This window comes from Dama dama, chromosome 17 (assembly GCF_033118175.1).
Source record: "Dama dama isolate Ldn47 chromosome 17, ASM3311817v1, whole genome shotgun sequence".
In the NCBI taxonomy this organism is placed as follows: Eukaryota; Metazoa; Chordata; class Mammalia; order Artiodactyla; family Cervidae; genus Dama; species Dama dama.
The window spans coordinates 40,618,628-40,639,793 of record NC_083697.1 but is presented as its reverse complement, the minus strand read 5'-3'; the positions used below and the strand labels follow the sequence as shown (position 1 = coordinate 40,639,793).

Genomic DNA, 21,166 nt, shown 5'->3' with positions numbered 1-21,166 from the left:
CAAGGTATCTAATATACAGTAGTGGCAGTAGACATAGGTCTATGAAAATAATCTTGATGAAAAGAATGCTTTCTGAAAATAATATTTCCCTAATGTAAATGATCTCTTCCTTAGGAACTGGTGCGCTTATGTACATACCAGATTATCTCCAACAGTGATACTGGACAACCAAGTCACTTACGTTCCAAGTGGCAGAGGGCCCTGTGGCTGGACCAGTGGACCCTGTCCTCAAAGGTATGTAATGTTTCTTGAAAATACCCACTGCTTATACCATAATCATGTGTGGCCTGTAATATGCAGAGAAAGTTAATCATACCAAGTACATGTATGTACAGGAGGGTCAGCGTAGGGCCATCACATTAAACTAGATGTGTGATCTTTAGTTAAAATGCACAAACTAATTATTCTTGCATCCAGTCCCATCATTTCATGGCAAATAGATGGGGAAATAGTGGAAACAGTGGCTGATTTTATTTTTCTGGGCTCCAAAATCACTGCAGTTGGTGATTATAGCCATGAAATTAAAAGACGGTTACTCCTTGGAAGGAAAGGTATAACCAACCTAGACAGCATATTAAAAAGCAGAGACATTACTTTGCCAACAAAGGTCCATCTAGTCAAAGCTATGGTTTTTCCAGTAGTCATGTATAGATGTGAGAGTTGGACTATAAAGAAAGCTGAGCGCCAAAGAATTGATGCCTTTGAACTGTGGTGTTGGAGAAGACTCTTGAGAGTCTCTTGGACTGCAAGGAGATCCAACCAGTCCTTTCTAAGGGAGATCGGTCCTGGGTGTTCATTGGAAGGACTAATGTTGAAGCTGAAACTCCAATACTTTGGCTACCTGATGTGAAGTGCAAACTCATTTGAAAAGACCCTGATGCTGGGAAAGATTGAAGGCAGAGGAGAAGGGGACAACAGAGGATGAGATGGTTGGATGGCATCACCAACTCAATGGACATGGGTTTGGGTAGACTCCGGCAGTTGGTGATGGACAGGGAGGCCTTGTGTGCTGCAGTTCATGGGGTCACAAAGAGTCGGACACGACTGAGTGACTGAACTGAACTGAACTGCCACTTATGGGTGTTTTTAGCATATGTGAGATAAATGGAGTAACATGCTTAGCCTAGTGCCTGGTACTTTGTGGGTTTTTAATAAATGTTAACTCTTATGTTTGTTTCTATTTTTATTATTATTATTATTCTATGACCAGACCAACAATCCTTTAATTCCATGAAATTCATATGGTTCTAAAGGTTTATTGATAATTTCCCTTTCATACTAGGCTAAAGAGAAGCCCATAACTTGGCAAGCCACTAATTGCAATTATGCATGGTAAAGCATCTAGGTGGGTTCTTTCTTCTTGTGTCTATTTTAATGACTTATGTTATTTAGGGTTTTTTTTTAAATTATATAATTTTCCTAAAATGTGAGGCTGAGTGATAAATTCTCTGAATTCATGCAGTCACAGTAGCTCAGCTGGGGGTGTCTCAGGAAAGCCTGCAATAAAAACTAAAATTGTTATTCAGGCCATGATGGCTAATGTTATGCAAATTATCATACAAATAACTCAGGCAATGAATCAGTCTGGAACAGTGTGCAGTAAGGATACATAAAATCAAGGTGTTTCTTAGTCCCTAAGGGCATAGCTAAGGTCCAAGGTCCAATGAGCTAAGCACATCTTAGGGATTTGGGAGACCTGAGGTCCAGTTCTTCTTCTGGCATTTACTCCCTTTATGACAATTTCCTAGTCAATGTGCAACACAAAGAAAGGACTGTTAATTCTTTAGTGGTGAAAATATCACTAGAGTAACCCCAATCACACTGCCCTTCTAAGTTTAAGGTGAGCTTTTTTTTTCTCTTTGAACAAACTAGAAATATGTATCTTTGTTCCCATTTTTAAATCTTTCTCTACATTTGAGTGAATCTCTCCATTTACCTTCTATTTCAGTACAAATGCAACATTTGTCAGTTTTTCTTTGTCTGAGCCACATGCACCAGGGATACAGATTGTCAAAGCAGGAGCGGTTGAGTCCAACAGTAATGCAACTAACTGCTTGAGTTCACCCTGATAAACTCTAGAGTCTTTTCCCAAACTGCCTTACGCCCTGTTTAGCATTAGCTGCTGGACTAGAGATGCTGTTTCACTGGACAGAATTATTTGCTGATTATAATTTACATAAATAAATACAGATAAATGATTAGCCTACTTTCAGAGATGGAAGAAGTCGTATAGCTCATTTTAAAATTGAGAAATAATTTCACACATAATTAATCACCCGTCAAGTTATCACAGAAAGTAAGACCCAGCCTGTTATAATACATTTCCCCACATAATCAGAGTTTATCCATGAAAGTGACTACTGTTGTCTCCACATAGTCATATGTGACAGATTCAGATAATAATAGGTTCCTCATCAGCAAGCCAGGGTAATAATACTGTCCTCATAGAACTAATATGAGGATTAAACAAGATAATGCAAACCAATTTCACAGACCCATTTAATAAGAAGTATTACCTAAATATTAAAGTCATAGGGATAAGAATCATGTGACCAAGTTGTATTTATGATTTACACTTACATATTTAAAGCTTACAATTTAGTACCATTTGCTATTTATTATATATTGATTATTAACCTAAAATGCTATCGTTTCTTCATTTCCCTTTCATGGTTTCTTCTCAGAAACATTTTCTCATGTTAGAGCCTTTTCTCTCTCCACCCCCACCCCCCCCCATCCCCGCCCCCAGCTTCTTTCCTCTCTCCCTCTAAGAGAGATACTATATAAGAGAAATAATAGGTAGTATAATTTAAAAACTTGAGAGATAAGAAAGTACAGGTTAAAATCATAGTGGCTATCATATTTTTAATCAGATCACCGATGTCTAACTTGTTTCAAGTTGTTTAATATTGATCTGGAGGAAAACAGATTCTTTTAATCCTAATGATATAAGAAATAGTAAGAACTAAAACTAATTATTCCCACAACCTATTTAAACATTAGAATCAAAATAGATTTTAACATTGGTTTAGTGAAAAGCATTATCAAGGGAAAAATCATAGTATCTTTAGAAAACATAATGATAGTTATAAATTTTAAATACCAAAGAGTATAAACCTTAACGTTTTTTTATAATGTATTTAAAGAACTCTAAGTTTGACAGTAATATTGATGATGAAGATTATTATGATAAGAAGAATAACAGATAACACTTAACATATGCTTATTATATTAAAGGCATCATCCCAAATACTTTTACTCCAACCGATAATTTAATGTGAGACAAATAATTTATTTTCCCCCAATTGTGCTCCTCTCCTCTAGATCTCAGAAGATATCAAATTCTGTGTACAGGATGCAACATAAGATTGTTACCTCATTAGAATGGAAGTGCTGTCCTGGATTCAGCGGACCAAAGTGCCAGCTAAAAGGTATCTGGGTTCTATGCATGAGACAGGGTGCTCAGGGCTGGTGCACTGGGATGACCCTGAGGGATGGGATGGGGAGGGAGGTGGGAGGGAGGTTCAGGATGGGGAATACATGTACACCCATGGCTGATTCATGTGAATGTATGGCAAAAACCACCACAATATTGTAAAGTAATTAGCCTCCGGTTAAAATTTTTAAAATGGTATATTCTAATAGCAATTTCATAATCACAATGAGAAGCATAAAACTACTAAAGAATAAGCAACTGATTCCAAAGGAGTTGTGTTTTCTCTTTTGAACCCAAGTAAATTAACATGCAACGAAACTACAAAGACTTACTATTTTAGAGCTTCCTAATGTGGGAGCTATTCCAGCACCTTAAAATTTCATAAGCCATCCTTTAAATTCTTTCATTTTTGTATTGGTTTCATATGATGAATAATTGGAGATCTGTCTAAATATTTTAATTTCCCTTAGCTCTATGGCATCAACAATGCCTTATTAAAATATCAGAAATCCTAACTTTATATTTTTAAGTAAACTGTCTTTAGAAGTGACCCTATGTAAAAATAAAATCATCTTCTAGTTATGTTCCAGTTCAATCATTTGAAATAATATCATCTATAAGTGAAATTCTGCTTTTTGAAACATATCCTAATGGAGCCATTTTTCAACAAAGTTTAAAGATTTTCTGGTGGCAAGCCTGATCAAATGCATGGTAACCTGCTATGGTCTAACATCCATGTGACTATTATTTTGCTTTGGGCTTTAAATAGGTTTCCTTTCAAAAATAAAATACAGCGTCAGAATACATATTTTAAATGAATGAATATTACAAGAAAGGCCATTAGCGGTAGCAGGGAATTCAATCAACAGTGTAAGAGACTGTGATTAAAAATTAATGTAAGTGTAGAGAAACCATTATGATTCACATTTTAAAAAAAGAAAGTTGTAATATAAAAGCTCTAGGAAACTTGCAGTTTAGTTAAGGATATGATATATGGTTCTTCTAGCCCATTCATTGAGAATCCTAAGCAAATTTCACTGTACTGCTATTTATTCTGGATCTGGACTGAATTTCATAAATGTTATTTAATACATTTTCAGAGTATAGCAACATTAGGTAAAACAAAGTTTTAAGCAAAATATCATCTATACCAAAAATATTTGCAAACAAGGTAATTTAGCATGTTCTAAAAAAACCTCAAAATATGATCCAGCTTTCAAAGGATTTCTGATTTCCATCAGGGACACAGACATACTCTCTGTGATAAAACATATTTGTTTATAGTCTATGTATGTCAGATGGTTAAGAGTTCTGGAGAACATTTAGTACTCTATTTCTAAAGTCTACAGTTCATTTTTATATTTCTCTTCTTATGAAAAAAGATCTTTAGGATTATTAATTCCATTAGCATTTCTTAAATATTCAGTGTTTGTTCAGAAGGGTTCACAATATACCCTTCTAGAAATTTTGAATGTCATTCCACGTCCTATGGTACCTAACCGACTGAATGCAGACATGTAGCAGGAAGAGGAGTCTGTATGTCAAAGATTGTCATGGTCTCCAGCTGATGAGGACTATGTTCCTTCATGCTTCTTCCTTTTATACCTGCTAATGGATTATTAATCACTAAAGGTGGACTGTTTATGCCTAGGAGGAAAAAACACAGAATTCCATCATTATAAATAGACACACACAATTAAAAAAAAGACTAGTTGACAGTTCTGAATACATACTATGTACTCTTTTTCCCTTTTTTCAAAGTATTATATGAAATATTTAAACTGAATCCAAATGGGATTTGCTTTGTGTTTTAACAACACCTCCTGGTATAATGGAAGCAACCTGTGGATACCTTTAATACTAGATTCACACATCGTTATCTTGAATCTCCATTAACAAACACATCCCACAACAGTTCTGACTCCGCCTTTCTGTCACAATACTGTAACTAGAATTATGCAGGTACCTGCTGGTTAAGCTGCTGTGGGAAGGTCTTCTTTCCATTGAAATCTATGGTAGGAATAATTTTCTGATGGTAGATGTGCCCATTGTGTCATTTTGTCATACAATCAACCCTAATACAACTGTGATTCCAAGGGAACCTACTGTTGCTCCGTACGATATCCTGACCATCCCAGTCTTCACTTTTATTGCAGTACATAAAAGCTGTTGAATTTTTTATTAGTGCAGTTGATGCACTGGTAGTATCAAGAAATTCTGTGTCCCTTTGTCCCTTGAACCGTTCTTCATTATCTCATCTATCCTTGGGGCAGGGGGTGGGGGGTGAGGGGGAGTGCACACATTTTCCTTCTGATTCCTACCCAATTACATACTAAGGTACTCCTCCCCTTTTCATCACGCCTTATATATGTGCCAACAGTCTTTTATTCATATGTGGGAGAGAAAATTGTCAGGTTTCCTTTGACAGCACTCTCAATGCTGTCTCATATGACATGCAGCTCCAAATACGGCAAGAACAATCAGTGTGGCTGATCCATTCTTTAAATCCCTTCAGAGCCCTCAAGGGTTTGAAATAACCGGGTTATGTAGCTACGATGACAATTACTTCCGTGTTAGTCCTTTACAACAGGAGGGAATTATTTTATTCATAGAAAATTTGTAAAATATTACACGAATTTCATAAATTCTTCTTTCCCCACAACTTTCCTTCCCACAACAAAATTAACTTCATAATAGAAAAAGTAACAATTTTAATTTAAATTGCACTGCTGCTGCGGCTAGGGAGGTCTTTTTAAATATATAATCAATAGATCAGAAAATGGAATTGCTGGCAACTATACTCTCATTTATTTCTCCAGCTTCATTTTCTGCCCTTCTCTTTTTCTGTCTCTCTCTCTTTCACTAGACCAGTCCCCAGCCTGTTAGGAAAGGATGTGTGATCCAAAATCCATGGGGGCAAAAGAATTTGAAAAGAAAAACAGGTACATGTTTATGTATAACTGAATCACTTTACTGTATGTACACTTGAAACTACACAACATTGTTAATCACCTATACACCAATATAAAATAAAGCATTAAAAAAAAACCCCATGGAGCATTTCTTTCTGTGGTCTTATTCTCCAACATACTATTTATATTATTACTAACCTTCCACACATGCTCTTTTTGCTGCAACTCAGAGAATCAAAATTCTGGTAAGAAGTTCTAGATTAGCTACTAAAATATTAGTCACACTCTTAAGAAGAAACTAAGTTTTAAAAAGCGTAAGTGAATAGAGTTTTGTTGGAAAGAAAAAGGAGCACCAAGTCCAATATCAAAGTAACATTTTTATATATTTTACATTTGTTACACCTTTCTTGAGGGTCAGCAAGCTTCTCTTCACAAAGTGACCTAGATTTGTGATATGATATCCAAGATATGTTTTGAAATATCAGTAATGATATACTTTCTAAGACAATTTTATAAACTTTGCAATAATGTGCTTTTCCAGTAGATGTCTCTAAAATGTTCTGAAGTAGTTAAAGGAAATTTTGGCTTGCTCTAATGACACAAAGGACAGGAATTTAAGTTCAAATAATGTTAGATTAGAGAGGAGGGGTAAAAAATTCTAAAAATCTGTTTTTAAAAAAATCCAGTTAGCTTTAATCAGATCCTCTATCTAGGAAAAAGGTATTTTGTAAAACTTTTATAAAATATATCATAGTTATTATGAATGTCAAAAAATGTAATTAGTTGGCTATTAGAATAAACAGACCCTGCCAAATGTCATGAATATATAAAAATATTTCTTTTTATAAGTGTGCACTAATTCAATAAATTATGTAAGAGCTATTGTACTATTTTAAATATGGGGCTTCTCTAGTAAGATTATTTTGAAAATTACTTCAATTAATATACCATAAAAGTTACAATATTTGAAACAAAAAAAAACTATATTTCTTATATTTTTGCATATCTAGTTCTTCTTGGTGGTAATTAATGCCTTCCCCTGAAAAAGAACATTACCTCCTCTGCTCAATAATATTACAATACGTTTAGTCAAAAACCACAATGTACTTTTGTTGCATCAAACTGTATTCTTCTATTTAGCTACTAAATCTCAGTAAATGTTTACATACGTACTCAACGTCATCATGCGAGTGTTCAGTTGATATCAAAGGATCAGCTGGAAACTGGCCTTGTCAAGCCACACAGGAAGTGTGGTTCTAAGGTGGAGAGAGCAAGCTTCCTCAATACTGAGACGCCATTAATGACTTCCTCCACATGCCTCAAAAGCCTGGAAGGAAAAAAAACTCAAAAATAACACCTGTTAATTAAAAGAAAAAAAGGAAAAGCACCTAATAAAGGAACAATTGCTCTTGACACTTGCTGACCTTGCTTCTCCTGATCCACCAAGATCAGAGATTCTAGTGCAAGGGAAAAAAGAGTAATTATATTGGGAGAAGAGAAAAAAGAAATTCAGTTTTTAAAATATATTGAACTTTTTAAAAATCAGAAGAACATAAAGATCTGTTGAATTATTCTACTTAAATTAATGTCCTTCTGTCTCAGCACCAATCTCTTAGAAAGGATCAAGAAAAAAAGACTTAGAAATTTGTACCTAATGGAACAAAACAAAGGTTTCTGCTTAAGCGCAAGAAAAGAAGATTGTCTGGAAAACCCAGAATCGTGGCAGTCCTGTGGTAGAGAATACATAAGGAAGACAGAAAGATTGCTAAATGAAAAAATAAAAGAGCATCGATCAACCAGGAATTTTATCACAGGAGAGTAACTGACTCCACTCTCAGAGATCCTATCAGTGCTTCTCCACCATCTAAATCCCGAGAAATAAATTGGGATGAATGCAAGTATTGAACTCCAGTCAACAAACAGAGCTAAGAAAAGATAACAAACTATTGAATTTGTTAAACAGGCATTTCAGGTTTTTAACAGCCTTGGCAGAGACCCCATCCAATGAATTCCACAGAAAAGAGGTTCATATGACAATTGGATCTCAAAGATCTTTTGTGGTGCTTAATGGTTGTTTCTTTTACTTAGGAGTACAATTCTTCATCCATTTCCTCCTAAAATAATTAATTAAAAATAACTATAGCTAAGAGCAAATGTGAAGTTTTATACACACACACACACACACACACACACACGCAATCACATTAGTTTTTGTCATTCAATATTGAAAGAGTTTCTTTCCACTTATATTTTCTTTCAAATCAGCCTTTTTAAAACTTTAAAAAATACGCAGAAATATTCCTAGATTCCTTAATCTATAGTGGCTGGAAACTCAAACAGGGGCTCTGTATCAACCTAGAGCAGTGGGATGGGGAGGGAGATGGGAGGGAGTTTCAAAAGGGAGGGGATATATGTATACCTATGGCCCATTCATGTTGAGGTTTGACAGAAAACAGCAAAATTCTGTAAAGCAACTATCCTTAAACAAAAAATAAAGTAATTAAATATATATATGGAGAAATATTAACTGTTATTTCATAAATTTATTTCCACATGCTGAGGAATGAATCACCAAAGATGAGTATGCAAGAAAACTAAAGACTTCAGTCAATATTTCTGTGTTAATCTTTATCCTTTTCAGTTTCTTTTTTCTTCCTAAAGTGTTAGTGTTAGTCAGTCAGTCATGTCTGACACTTTGCGAACCCTGTGGACTGTAGCCTCTGTCCATGGAATTCTCTAGGCAAGGATACTAAAGTGGGCAGCCAGTCCCTACTCTAGTGGATCTTCCAGACCCAGGGATCAAACCTGGGTCTCCCACATTGCAGGCAGATTCTTTACCATCTGAGACTTTCTGAAAGCTTTCTTTATTTAATTCTCTTCTCCCATTTTCTTATTCTAAAGTTTTTTCTTATCTTTTTAATTCTAACTTGCTGATTTGCTCTAGTATGTCACTTACTATTCTCTCATTGGCAATGCAATAGCATTTTTCCAGATTATATAAATGAAACTTACTTGAAATTCTTTTGATGCTAAGGTGAATAGAAAATTACACTTAAATTCTTCCTGTACACCTCCTTTCTGTTCTTGACCCTTTACCTCTTATCTAGGTTTGTTTTCACTTCTTGCACATTCAGAATCTGGCCTGGAGTGAGTGGCAAAGAGACAACCATAATTGGATGAAGTACTCTGCCTCAAATAGAACCCAACACACATAGAATACCCTTCACTTCCTCTTGTGTGAGTGTGTGTGTGTGTGTGTATGACTCTCTTTTTGCTGGTACTTTCCAAATCAGGAACATTCAATGAAATGGAATGTTACAATCTCCACATCAAATATTTAAGATTTAATACTTTGTAAAGAGAAGAGACCCGATTTCATTAAAATATGATAATGCAATATAAAATAATGCCTTATAATTTGTAATGAAAACTTTTAACATTGTATTTTAAACCCTTGAGAATGTACTGTGTAATATGTTATTGCAATTTTTATTGAGGTTACTCCACTTTAGTCAGGGTCATGAGTGCCTCAATTAATCTGCCTCTTGATTAAGCTAATGGGGTGGCAAGGGGCAGGGGTCATATTCAAAAATTTGACAACTGATTTGGTATCAATTAATATATAAGTCAATATAAAAATCAAAAATTAAGAATATTACTTTAAGTTATCCCTGGAGGAGGAAATGGCAACCCATTCCAGTGCGTATGTTACTTATATTATAAAATTATATACCAAGTAATATAAATCATAACACAAATCAGTCATTGTACTATTCAAATAAATTCTAAGCAATTTATTAATTTCTATAAATTATTGATGTGCTCTTTTTTTTTATATGGATGACATCAGCTAAATGATGTCCCCATCAAAGATAAGATTTAATATAGGTAACTGCCTCGATCTGTTTTAAAGATATCTCCATCAGATTTAGAGCCATGAGTGACATGAAATCTCAGTAAGTTTATAATTTCTTTTAACATCAGTGGTATTGCCACGCCACTGAATTATGTACTAGACTGAGTTAACAGTGATTGCATTATGTTTTTTCAGTATTACTGTGTGTATTTTTAAATATTCAATATATTATTAACTAAATCATAAAAATTCTTATAGGAATGTCCTATTTAACCAATTCATCTGCTGCTGCTGCTGCTGCTAAGTCACTTCAGTCGTGTCCGACTCTATGCAACCCATAGATAGCAGCCCACCAGGCTCCCCCGTCCCTTGGATTCTCCAGGCAAGAACACTGGAGTGGGTTGCCATTTCCTTCTCCAATGCACAAAAGTGAAAAATGAAAGTGAAGTCTCTCAGAGCTCTGCAAACATTTGATCAAATTTAGGGCATCATAAATCAAGGCGCTTAAACATTACACTTTTGAGTTTTGTTGTAAAAATTTCATTTTCACATAAGCTATTAGAAAATCTGTACATTTTATCATGTAATTTCTCCCTTATTAATTTTTGTGTTAAGTAGTATCTGTAAACATTTTTCATATCTAAAATATCTTTTATCAGTTTTCAAGTTATTTTCAGTTTAAAAGGGAGATAATTTTTTCCTTATACAGTTAAAAAAATATTTAGAATGTCATTTATGAAAACCAATTCTTCTTTTCCTTTCTGTAAAAAAAAGCTTGTTTTCCAAACGTTAAACATAAAACTGATCTGAATATCATGATGATGTTAAAAGTTCTAATTTTTTCTAAAATTCTTATTTTATGAATTTTACTAACATATTTGATAAAGTGTTTTTGAAGTTTTTTATTTCAAAGGCTTTACTTGAAAATTTTAATTATTACAAAAGCTTATTTCATGAAACTAATCAGTGGGTACTAGTGGTAAAGAACCCACCTTCCAAGGCAGGAGACATAAGACATGGGTTCCATCTCTGGGTTGGGAAGATCCCCTGGAGAAGGAAGTGGCAACCCAGTCCAGTATTCTTGCCTGGAGGATCCATGGACAGAGGAGCCTGGCAGGCTACAGTCCATAGGGTCTCAGAGAGTCAGACACGACTGAAGTGACTTAGCACACATGCAATTTCATAAAGCTCTTTAATATTTTTCTCTTGATCACAAATTAATTTTAACAGAAATTAAATGTCATTGAAGACAAAAAAGTCTAGTAATTTTTAATAATACAAATTTAGATCATTATTTGAAATCAACATTTCATATTAAGTGAAAACTGATGGACTTCCTTGGTTGTTGAGTGGTAAAGAACACACCTGCCAATGCAGGAAAGGAGGGTTTGAGCGCAGGGTCAGTAAGATCCCCAGAGAAGGGAATGGCAACCCACTCCAGTATTCTTGCCCGGAAAATTCCATGATCAAAGGAACATGATGCGCTGCAGTCCATGGAATCAACTATAGAGTTGGACACAACTTAGGGACTAAAAAACAACAAAACTGTTCACTAATTTTTATTGAAAATCAAGTTGATTTCATTTCAAAAATACAGATTATATTTTAAAATATAATTTATTTTAATATTGATTTACTTTTGATTTTGATATCTTATATATCAAAAGATGTACCAGACTGATATTTGCACTGTATCATTAGACAATTCAGGACTAGGTTCATTATTGATAACATTTCTATTTTTTCTAAGGTTCAAAAACTTCACATTCATGATATCCAAAAGAAATACTTTGAAAATTTAAACTTTTGTCTCTTCCAATGTTTTTAATAATTTATTATAAATTATTTAATAATATTTAGTAAAACCTATGTACTGAAAACAATTAGTATGTACTAGAAAGTAAACTAAAGTAAGCACCAAACAATTTAGAAATTCTGTCTACTACATAAATCACACCTAATAAGAAACTGTGTGTGTGTGTGTGCTCAGTTGTATCCGACTGCAACCCAATGGACTGCAACCCACCAGGCTCCTCTGTCCATGGGATTTTCCAGGCAAGAAGTCTGGAGTGGGTTGCCATTTCCTTCTCCAAAATAAGAAACTGATGTCTGTGAAAAAATTGATGTAGCGAGTCAATTAAGGAATCTGCCTTAAACTAATGAATCTGCCTGCAATGCAGAAGGCTCGGGTTTGATCCCTGGGTCAGAAAGATCCTCTGGAGAAGAGAATGGCAAGCCACTCTGGTATTCTTACCTGGAGAATCCCACGGACAGAGGAGCCTGGAGGGCTACAGTTGGTGGGGTCCCCAGGAGTCAGACATGACTCAGCGACTACTGCTACTACTATGTAGTGCATAAAACGGACCCAATAAATTGCTAGTTATGAAAACAATTCTCAGATGTTATAAAAGGAATTCCATTTATCACGTATCCTAAACGATAAATCTTTTATCACACATACACAATTAACTTGGAATAATTTAATATTGCAATTTTTAAACTAAGTTTATCAGTTATTGTTATTTGAGTTGTATCCAACTCTTTTGCAACCCCATGGACTGTAGCTTACCAGGCTCCTCTATCCATGGGATTTCCCAGGCAAAAATACTGAAGCGGGTTGCCATTTCCTTCTCCAGGGTATCTTCCTGACCTAGGGATCAAAACCATGTCTCCTGCATTGGCAGGCAGATTCTTTACCACTGAGCCACTAGGGAGGTACTTATCAGTTATTGCACTTTATCATAATATATTTGCCAGTGTCTGCAATGCTGGAGACCTGGGTTTGATCCCTGGGTCGGGAAGATCCCCTGGAGAAGGAAATGGCAACCCACTCCAGTACTCTTGCCTGGAAAATCCCATGGACAGAGGAGCCTGGTAGGCTACAGTCCATGGGGTCACAAAGAGTCAGACATGACTGATCGACTTTACTTACTTTACCATGGCTGTATTTCAATATTTTAATAATTGCTAGGTCACATTGGTGCATACTGACTAAATACAATTTTGGAGTTAGGGCTTTGTGGGATGTTACCAGATAAGAGTGAGGTGCTATAGCCTAGGCTTTGAGTGGAAAGGCTCTTTTATTTCTGAGACATACTGAAATTGTCAGTGGGCTCTAGATTTGATTGCTGGGTAGGTAGCTCAAACACTTCACATGCACATACTTAGGAATCTCTCTTCGGGGATTGTGTGTCCTAACACTGAGAATAGTATTATCTATAGTAGGGAATGGGAACTGTGAAAACCACCCTCCACATCCACCTCACTTCATTTACTCCTTATAAAGGTCTGCTTGTCTATGGAATGGTAGGAGACTAAAGGTTTTTATTCACTTATTAAATCAAGTATTTAACATGTGCTCTTATTATCAGCAAAGCTAGTGGTTGTTTAAAATTTCTGACGATCAATCCAATTGCACTCTGGATTGCAATTTTTAACTTAAAAAATCTGGTGTTGTCTGAAAAAAGAAAAATCTGGTACTTTATGCCTAATAACATTGACTTTATTTATTAGAATTAGAAAATTTTGAAATTTGTTCTAAGTTAATGGTTGTTAACCTTGGTCATGCATTGAAATCCCCTGCAGAATTTAAAGAACTATATATACACCTTTTCAATTCCCCAGAACAGAACTACAATTCATAATCTTCAGATGGGGCAAGGAAGATGGACAGAACGTTGACACTTAGTTTCGAAGTTAACAATCACTTCTGATTTCCATCCATGACAAAAAACTACTGGTCTAAAGAAATGTTAAGAAAAAAAGAAGAAAAGCAAGAACATAACATGCTTTAAAAGTTAATGATAGAAAAATAAATTTGAAGAGCATCCTTGTTTGTATGCCACAAAATATGTGGTCTTCATTTTTATTATAATTACACATCACTTCCTAACAAAATCTTCTACCTACCAGGTTGTGGTAGGCATTTCAATGCACCAGTTCTTTTTGTCCTCCTATGATCTGGCTCAGAAAGGTTAGCAGTAAAAAAATGAAAAGACCATTTGTTCATTTTGCTAAACCCACCTTTTCCTTTTGCTATAAATACAAGTCTATATCCTGAACAGTCTTCCACTGCTAAGATGAACGGGTAAGGTAGTGAGGTGGAAAGTTGCTAAGAATGATTTATCTTGATAGATGGATTTAATCCCAGTGATTCACAAACTTCAGTGTGCATTGGAATCAGCTGGAGAGCTTGTTAAAGCACAGATTTCTGTCTCACTCCAGGGTTTCTTAAATTAGCAGGTCTGCAGGGGTGCCCAGAAGTTGTATTTTTATAACTCCTAGGTGATGCTGATACTGCTGATTTAGGGACCCTGGTTTAAAAACCAATGCTTTACTCTTTAGTAACACTTTTAAGTAGATAGATTTTAGCCAAGAAAATGCTTTATTACATCTAAGAAGGTATCTTGATTTTAAAAATTATACAATTATTTAACATATATTTCTATAAATTAATTTGAATTGGGGCTATAATAATTTTACTGCTAGGATCTAGCATAAAGTTAATACTCTTCACCACCTACCATAGCTCCCAAATACATACACTTTTCCCCAAGCTACAGATTGTCTTCTTCCACCAAATAAATAAAAAATTATGCTGGGCTATTTATTATGCAGTGGAGAGAAGAAAATCAAAACAAAAACTCTGGACATGAATGGAGATTCATTAATTTAGCTCAGTGCCCTAAAGAAAGCAATGCAAAATTTAATTCAACAATAGAGACTAAGTCAAAATTAGTGCCAAATATGTATACTTTCTATGGAGTAGAGATGATTTAGTATTATTGTCATAGCAACATATCCTTATGGAGCATAATTAACATATGCCAGAAGTGCAGTTTCATTGGTATATAATTTCACATGGGAAGAAGCAGTCAGACACCAAACACTTGTTTTCTCGTGTCTGATATTCAGACCTCAATGAATAAATTTGTTCATTAGAAGTATGCAAATTACTGACATATATTACTTGATGTGTTCAATATTTTTAATAAATCTTCCCTCTAAATTGTTTTCTCCAGTAAAAAATTATATTCCCATTTAAAATATTGTTTGATTTGTGGCAAAAAAGAAGCAATTCTTTAAGAGAATAAATTTATTTTATAAGAATTTCTATTTTTCTGAAATTTCACTGATTTTACTGCTTGATCCCCTTTAGACATGCCCTGTAATGGTTTACTTTTACTTACAGTGTTTCTGTTTTGAACCTATGTATTTCTTAAAAATCTGGGGAAAATCCATTTAAGTGGCACTATTAAGCAAATATTCTCTTAGTAAAGCACTTGTAGCTCTCCCTTACTTTTAAGTGGCCACCAGTTGGAAATTGCTTTGTTAAACAAGCCATCTTCAAGACAGTCCACTTAGAAAGCTGCTACAGCTTTTAACACAGCTTAGTTTAAGTTCCCCTCAATTATACTGGCAGTATATATCGCCCAGTTTACACAGCTTCCCCAAACTATCATCCATTTTCAATTACAAGGAAACCTGAATAATTTTACTTTTTTCAAAGAGAACTAGAATCTTGCACTTCCAGCACCAATGTGGTAGCACATCACCCTGTGGATGGGGGCAGGGCCGCTCACTCTGCAATCATGCTGGACCATGACCATCATGCTTCAGTACATGGGAAAATGCGCAATAGCCACATTGCTTCTCAGGACTGGAAAAAAGTGAGGCCAACCCAGTGCTTAACTCTCTCTCTTCTCTTTTTGCTTCTATCTAGCCCAGGAACAGCAGCAGCTGATACACAGCAAACAGGCTGAAAGTCACGCGGCTGTTGGCAGAGGAGCATTGGAGCAGCAGCAGCAAGACTGTGGTGACCCAGGTCACAGACTGCAATTACTATAGTCCCTAACCCAGTCATTGTCAGCTCTTTTCATGAAGACTTACAAACAATACCTCACTTGCCTGTCAAATGTTTGATGATGGCACATTAACATACCTCTTGACCCTTTTCTACTGCTTCTGTGTATTGGGTGAAACTGAATGAGCTGCTGGTTCCCAGCATGAAGGGAACATGTGTAATTATTGGAACTCTCTGTACAGACACAGAAGGGAATAGAAATGCTGTCACACTAGGTTGTAAGGAATTCACAGGTTTTCAAATTAAATCACATTATTGTCCTCCAAAGAGTACAATTATGGAAGAACTTTGGCATGGATGGAAGGACTTGATCATTTTAAAGCAGCTAAGTAGCCTCTCTTCCCTTGTTTGATAAGAGATTACCAAGGCGGGTGTTGATAACAGACTAGAGCAAAGAATTATGGCTCAGAATCAACAAGAATACCATGTTGATCTAAAGTTGGCATGTCACATACTTTCTCATCTTTCTAATCATAAATATTTCACCATTCCTTTTAGGCTTCATCTCTTAGAAACATACAGTTGGTTACTGCTAAAAACATCTATATTTGGCATATATCTAGTCATACAAAACAAGGCACTCAAATTGAGGAATCTGATGTAAGGGAATCTCTTTAAGAATTTAGGTGAATATAGCTTATAAACTGTACTCAATTTTTGTTAAGGGGTCAAACTTCAGTATTTTCACAAAATACAATGAAACCCTCCTTGAATTATTGAAATCACATGTAAAAGTATGGAAAGTATCATTGCTTTATAAAGTGATTCTAACCAAATTCTGAATCTCTTTATCTCTCATTAAAGAATACCTCAGTAAATAAAAAATTATCAGAATATAGATACAAACTACATATATATGTAATAGATGTAGTATATGCATATGTAGGTATATATATGTAGTATGCATGCACATGTATATGTATATATATAAAGTTACACTTCTTCAATTTTGGAGCATTGGATTTGAAAGCAGAAGATGATACATTAGCTTGGTAACCTCAAGCAAGTTATTTTAGTTTTCTGACTCTCAATTTCCTCATCTATTGAAAATATAACAGACACTCTTTAAGAAAAGAGAGACTGAAAATTCTGGGCAAAATTAAAACATTTTAGACTTCTAAGATATTGGAATGCTTTTTACAAATTTCTTCCCCTAAATAGTATAAAATTTAGGATGCCATTTGCCAAGTGTATATAATCTATATTTTCAAATATGAAGTGCAAACACGGTTTATCTGAATTACCAACCTATCATGAGATTTGAATGGTTTTAAATATGAATTTTTAAATGTTTCGTATTTTCTTATCTTATATATCAGCAGTGACACAAAAAATGACTGACCAGATGAACTACCAGGCAATGAAACTAACCCTTCTGCAGAAGAAGATTGACAATATTTCTTTGGCCGTGAGTGATGTAAGGAGCACATATTCCTCACTAGAAGAGAAATTCAATGAAGACAAAGGCAGGGAATTTCAATCTTTTCTAAAAGGTAAACATAAATTATTAATTTAGTTGAGACAGAAGGCAAATAACTCATTTATCTCTTCTCACATCATTTTAAGATCTTTTCTTTAGATTGGGAGGTAGAGAAGTCTAAAACAGATTTTGCAGGGAATAAGATACTTTTAAATCCCTTAATTTCTGAAATAATTGGGAACATATAAATATACTTTTACTAATACAGACAAATCTTTGAATATTTCATCTGACCTACTGACATTATGTACCTAGTTATAGCCTTACTTGTATTTCTTTATAGGTAAAAGGAGCTATACTTAATCTGCTTCCATTGTGGTTTCCAGTTCAAGATAAAGATGAGGTCAAGGGATGCTTATCAAGGCACATAGATCCATGATTGTCTCAATATTGATGAAGATATTGAGTATAAATCTAAAATATATTATTACCCCAGAAACTATCTAGCTCATGGAATATAATCAATAAAATATATTCTAAATTCCATCAGGTCATTATTCATAGAAATCTGAGTCATTTTTGCCTGAATTTTGTGGTCTTGAAACAGCAGTCTCTGTTCCTTTCTGGAGGATCTGCAGGATAATCCATTTCCTGTTCATTTGAGTTTTAGAATTCATTTTCTTGCAGTTGTAGGATTGAGGGTCCATTTTCTTGATGACTAAGCTTATTCTCAGCTTCTAGAGGCTACTGCATTTCTTGGCTCATAGTCTTCCTCTATTTGCAAAAGCCAACTCAACAGCTGTTAAGTCCTCATGGAAGCTCTCAGACCCGCTCTTCTGCCTTCTTCCTCATTAAGGACACATATGATTACATTGGACCCATCTGGATAATCCAGGATAATCTCATTTCAAAGTTCTTAACCTTAATCATATCTGTCAAGATGCCATGGAAGGTAACATATTCACAGGTTCAGGCAATTAGGGGCTGAACATCTTAGGGGCAGCAGAATTCTGCCTACCAGAGAGTTTTATGTATAGTGAGTAATTGGTATGGTTGCAATACAATAGCACCCCTTGATAATTTTAATAAATCCAATCTAAGGGGATCAGGGAAGGCTTCTACAAAGAAAAACCAAGTCAACTGATAAGTAATGGATCAGGAGGAGTTAATTTGGCAAAGAGATTTCAGGCAGGCCATAGATATTCTAGACATATTTTGGTTACTAGGAGCATCTCAATTCACTGGGCTTATTGTATGTTTCCAGGTTTCAGGATTACTTGTCCCTTTCACTTTATTTTGTACATAAAAAATATTCACTGTGCATCCCATTTCTACCACTCATGTTATTTTTTTTTCCCTCTATTTTATGTGGTTCACAAATAAATAAAAAGGTGAAGATTTCCATATCATTTATTAGTACAGAGCCATCATTATTTTTTCAGTGATGTAAATTATTAGTGCTATTAACCAACTGAAAGAAAGACTCTGTCTTACATTTCTGGTATGTTCCCTATGGCTAAAACTCATAGCAAGCATGAGAAAGGAATAAATTTTCCCTGAAGTGATAGCATGAGAAAGAAGTTAAATAGGAACAGTACACAATCAACTATAACCATCGTAATAAAATTTGTTTAGCAAAATTTAGTTATCATAACCTGAGAGAATTAGGCCTGTCAACAGCCTTTTGTGAACCTACTAACAAAAATTCTGGCCCTGACACAGGAAAAATATGCCCTCATAGTAACAACAGTCCCTCTTCAATCAGTTCAATTACTCAGTCGTGTCTGACTCTTTGCTACCCCATGAATCACAGCACGCCAGGCCTCCCTGTCCATCACCAACTCCCAGAGTCCACCCAAACCCATGTCCATCGAGTCAATGATGCCATCCAACCATCCCATCCTCTGTTGTCCCCTTCTCCACCTGCCCTCAATCCTTCCCAGCATCAGGGTCTTTTCAAATGAGTCAGTTCTTCGCATCAGGTGGCCAAAAGTATTAGAATTTCAGCTTCAACATCAGCCCTTCCAATGAATATTCAGGACTGATCTCCTTTAGGATGGACTGGTTGGATCTCCTTGCAGTCCAAGGGACTCTCAAGAGTCTTCTCCAACACCACAGTTCAAAAGAATCAATTCTTTGGCGCTCAGCTTTCTTTATAGTCCAACTCTCACATCCATATACGACTACTGGAAAAACCATAGCCTTGACTAGGCGGACCTTTGTTGGCAAAGTAATGTCTCTGTTTTTTAATATGCTGTCTAGGTTGGTCATAACTTTCCTTCCAAGGAGTAAGCGTCTTTTAATTTCATTGCTACAATCACCATCTGCAGTGATTTTGGAGCCCAGAAAAATAAAATCAGCCACTGTTTCCGCATCTATCTGCCAGAAAGTGATAGGAGGCATTAATTGTGAGCTGAGCCCAATCAGTTAAAAGAACCAGAGGGCTTGCAGTTAATGAATGTTCATACAGGGAACAAGAGCTAAATTCACCCCCAAGGTACTGCACTTTCCCAGCAAAACCATGACCATTCTCTCACTTACACTACATCAGACCAAGCAGCACTGCTTTATCTGCTAGGAGCTGGAGAAACTGTTTAAAATCAAATGCCCCAACACCTTAAGAGTTATCCAAGTGTTACGAATAGGCCATGCATTCACAGCCACAGGAGGGACATGCTTAGGTATCTGATATCAGATATATCTGTTAAGTCACCATATACAATATCGAATTGTTTAGGAAGTAGTAGCACATGGAGTCACATGAAACAAAATCAAATACACTTAAAATGATGTGCTCACTCAAATATTAACATAAGGCATTTTAACCTATTTTTGCAAAAGTTAGATTCTTGCACAGGTGTTTCTATAGTAACAAATTATATGAATATTATCTGAAAAGCTTGTTTTCTTGAAACAAGTTTTTAAAGCTAATAATCTGATTACTTTTCAAACACTAGCTATAATTTTTACCCTTTACCCAATGCAGTTTTCCATTAAAATTTTAAAGCATAAATTGTTACTTTTATTATTTTTTTCATAATTACTTTATTCAGGATTCTGTACTGAATTTTACACCTATTTACAGTGTTTTCACCTATTTTCATTCTTTTCCTGATTTTCAGATCATGCTGCTTTCCCCTTTAAAAATCTGTTGTTATTGTTGCTATTGTTTACAATTAATAAATTCAGTTACACTTAAGTTACACTTGTCAATCTTGAAAAACATTTTAAAGCCAAAATCAGGTTATAAATTTCAGAGAAGTCTGATTCCTAACTTTAATTGTGCTTCATCTAGTTGTTGCCATGAGAATTAAAGATGATTTTAACTAACAGAAAATGACTAAATGATCTTATATAAAGTGCCATAAAAATATCTTTTCTATTAAGTGGTGCCTTACACTCAGTGAAGCTACTGTATTCTATTTTAAATGTCATAAATCTCATTGACCAAATTTCATTTTCTATGTAGCATCTAGAATATACTCAAAGATTTGTTGTATAAATGAGTGATGTGTCAAATGCAAAGTAAAATTTTAAAAATAAAAATACTTTAAAAACTTTCTGGTATAATTGTTCATGTTAGTAAGTGCAAAGGCTAGACTGTTTCAGTATAATTTATCTTAATTGCAGCTATTTAATCTTTTCTAATAAACTTAGCCTTTCTTTAGTATTTTGGTGC

General features: G+C 35.0%; 1 protein-coding gene across 2 annotated transcripts in view; it reads left to right on the top strand.

Moving 5' to 3' along the window:
* The window catches only part of MMRN1 (multimerin 1), a 65,969-nt gene that overhangs the window by 20,116 nt on the left and 24,687 nt on the right, over nucleotides 1-21,166 (top strand). Inside the window, exons 2-5 of one of the 2 annotated variants that reach the window (XM_061164395.1) lie at nucleotides 115-234; nucleotides 3,325-3,431; nucleotides 15,927-16,028; nucleotides 17,387-17,560. In XM_061164395.1, coding sequence (XP_061020378.1) covers nucleotides 115-234; nucleotides 3,325-3,431; nucleotides 15,927-16,028; nucleotides 17,387-17,560 — 503 coding nt within the window. The remainder of the gene's footprint in view (nucleotides 1-114; nucleotides 235-3,324; nucleotides 3,432-15,926; nucleotides 16,029-17,386; nucleotides 17,561-21,166) is intronic. The other variant, XM_061164397.1, reaches the window with a different exon arrangement.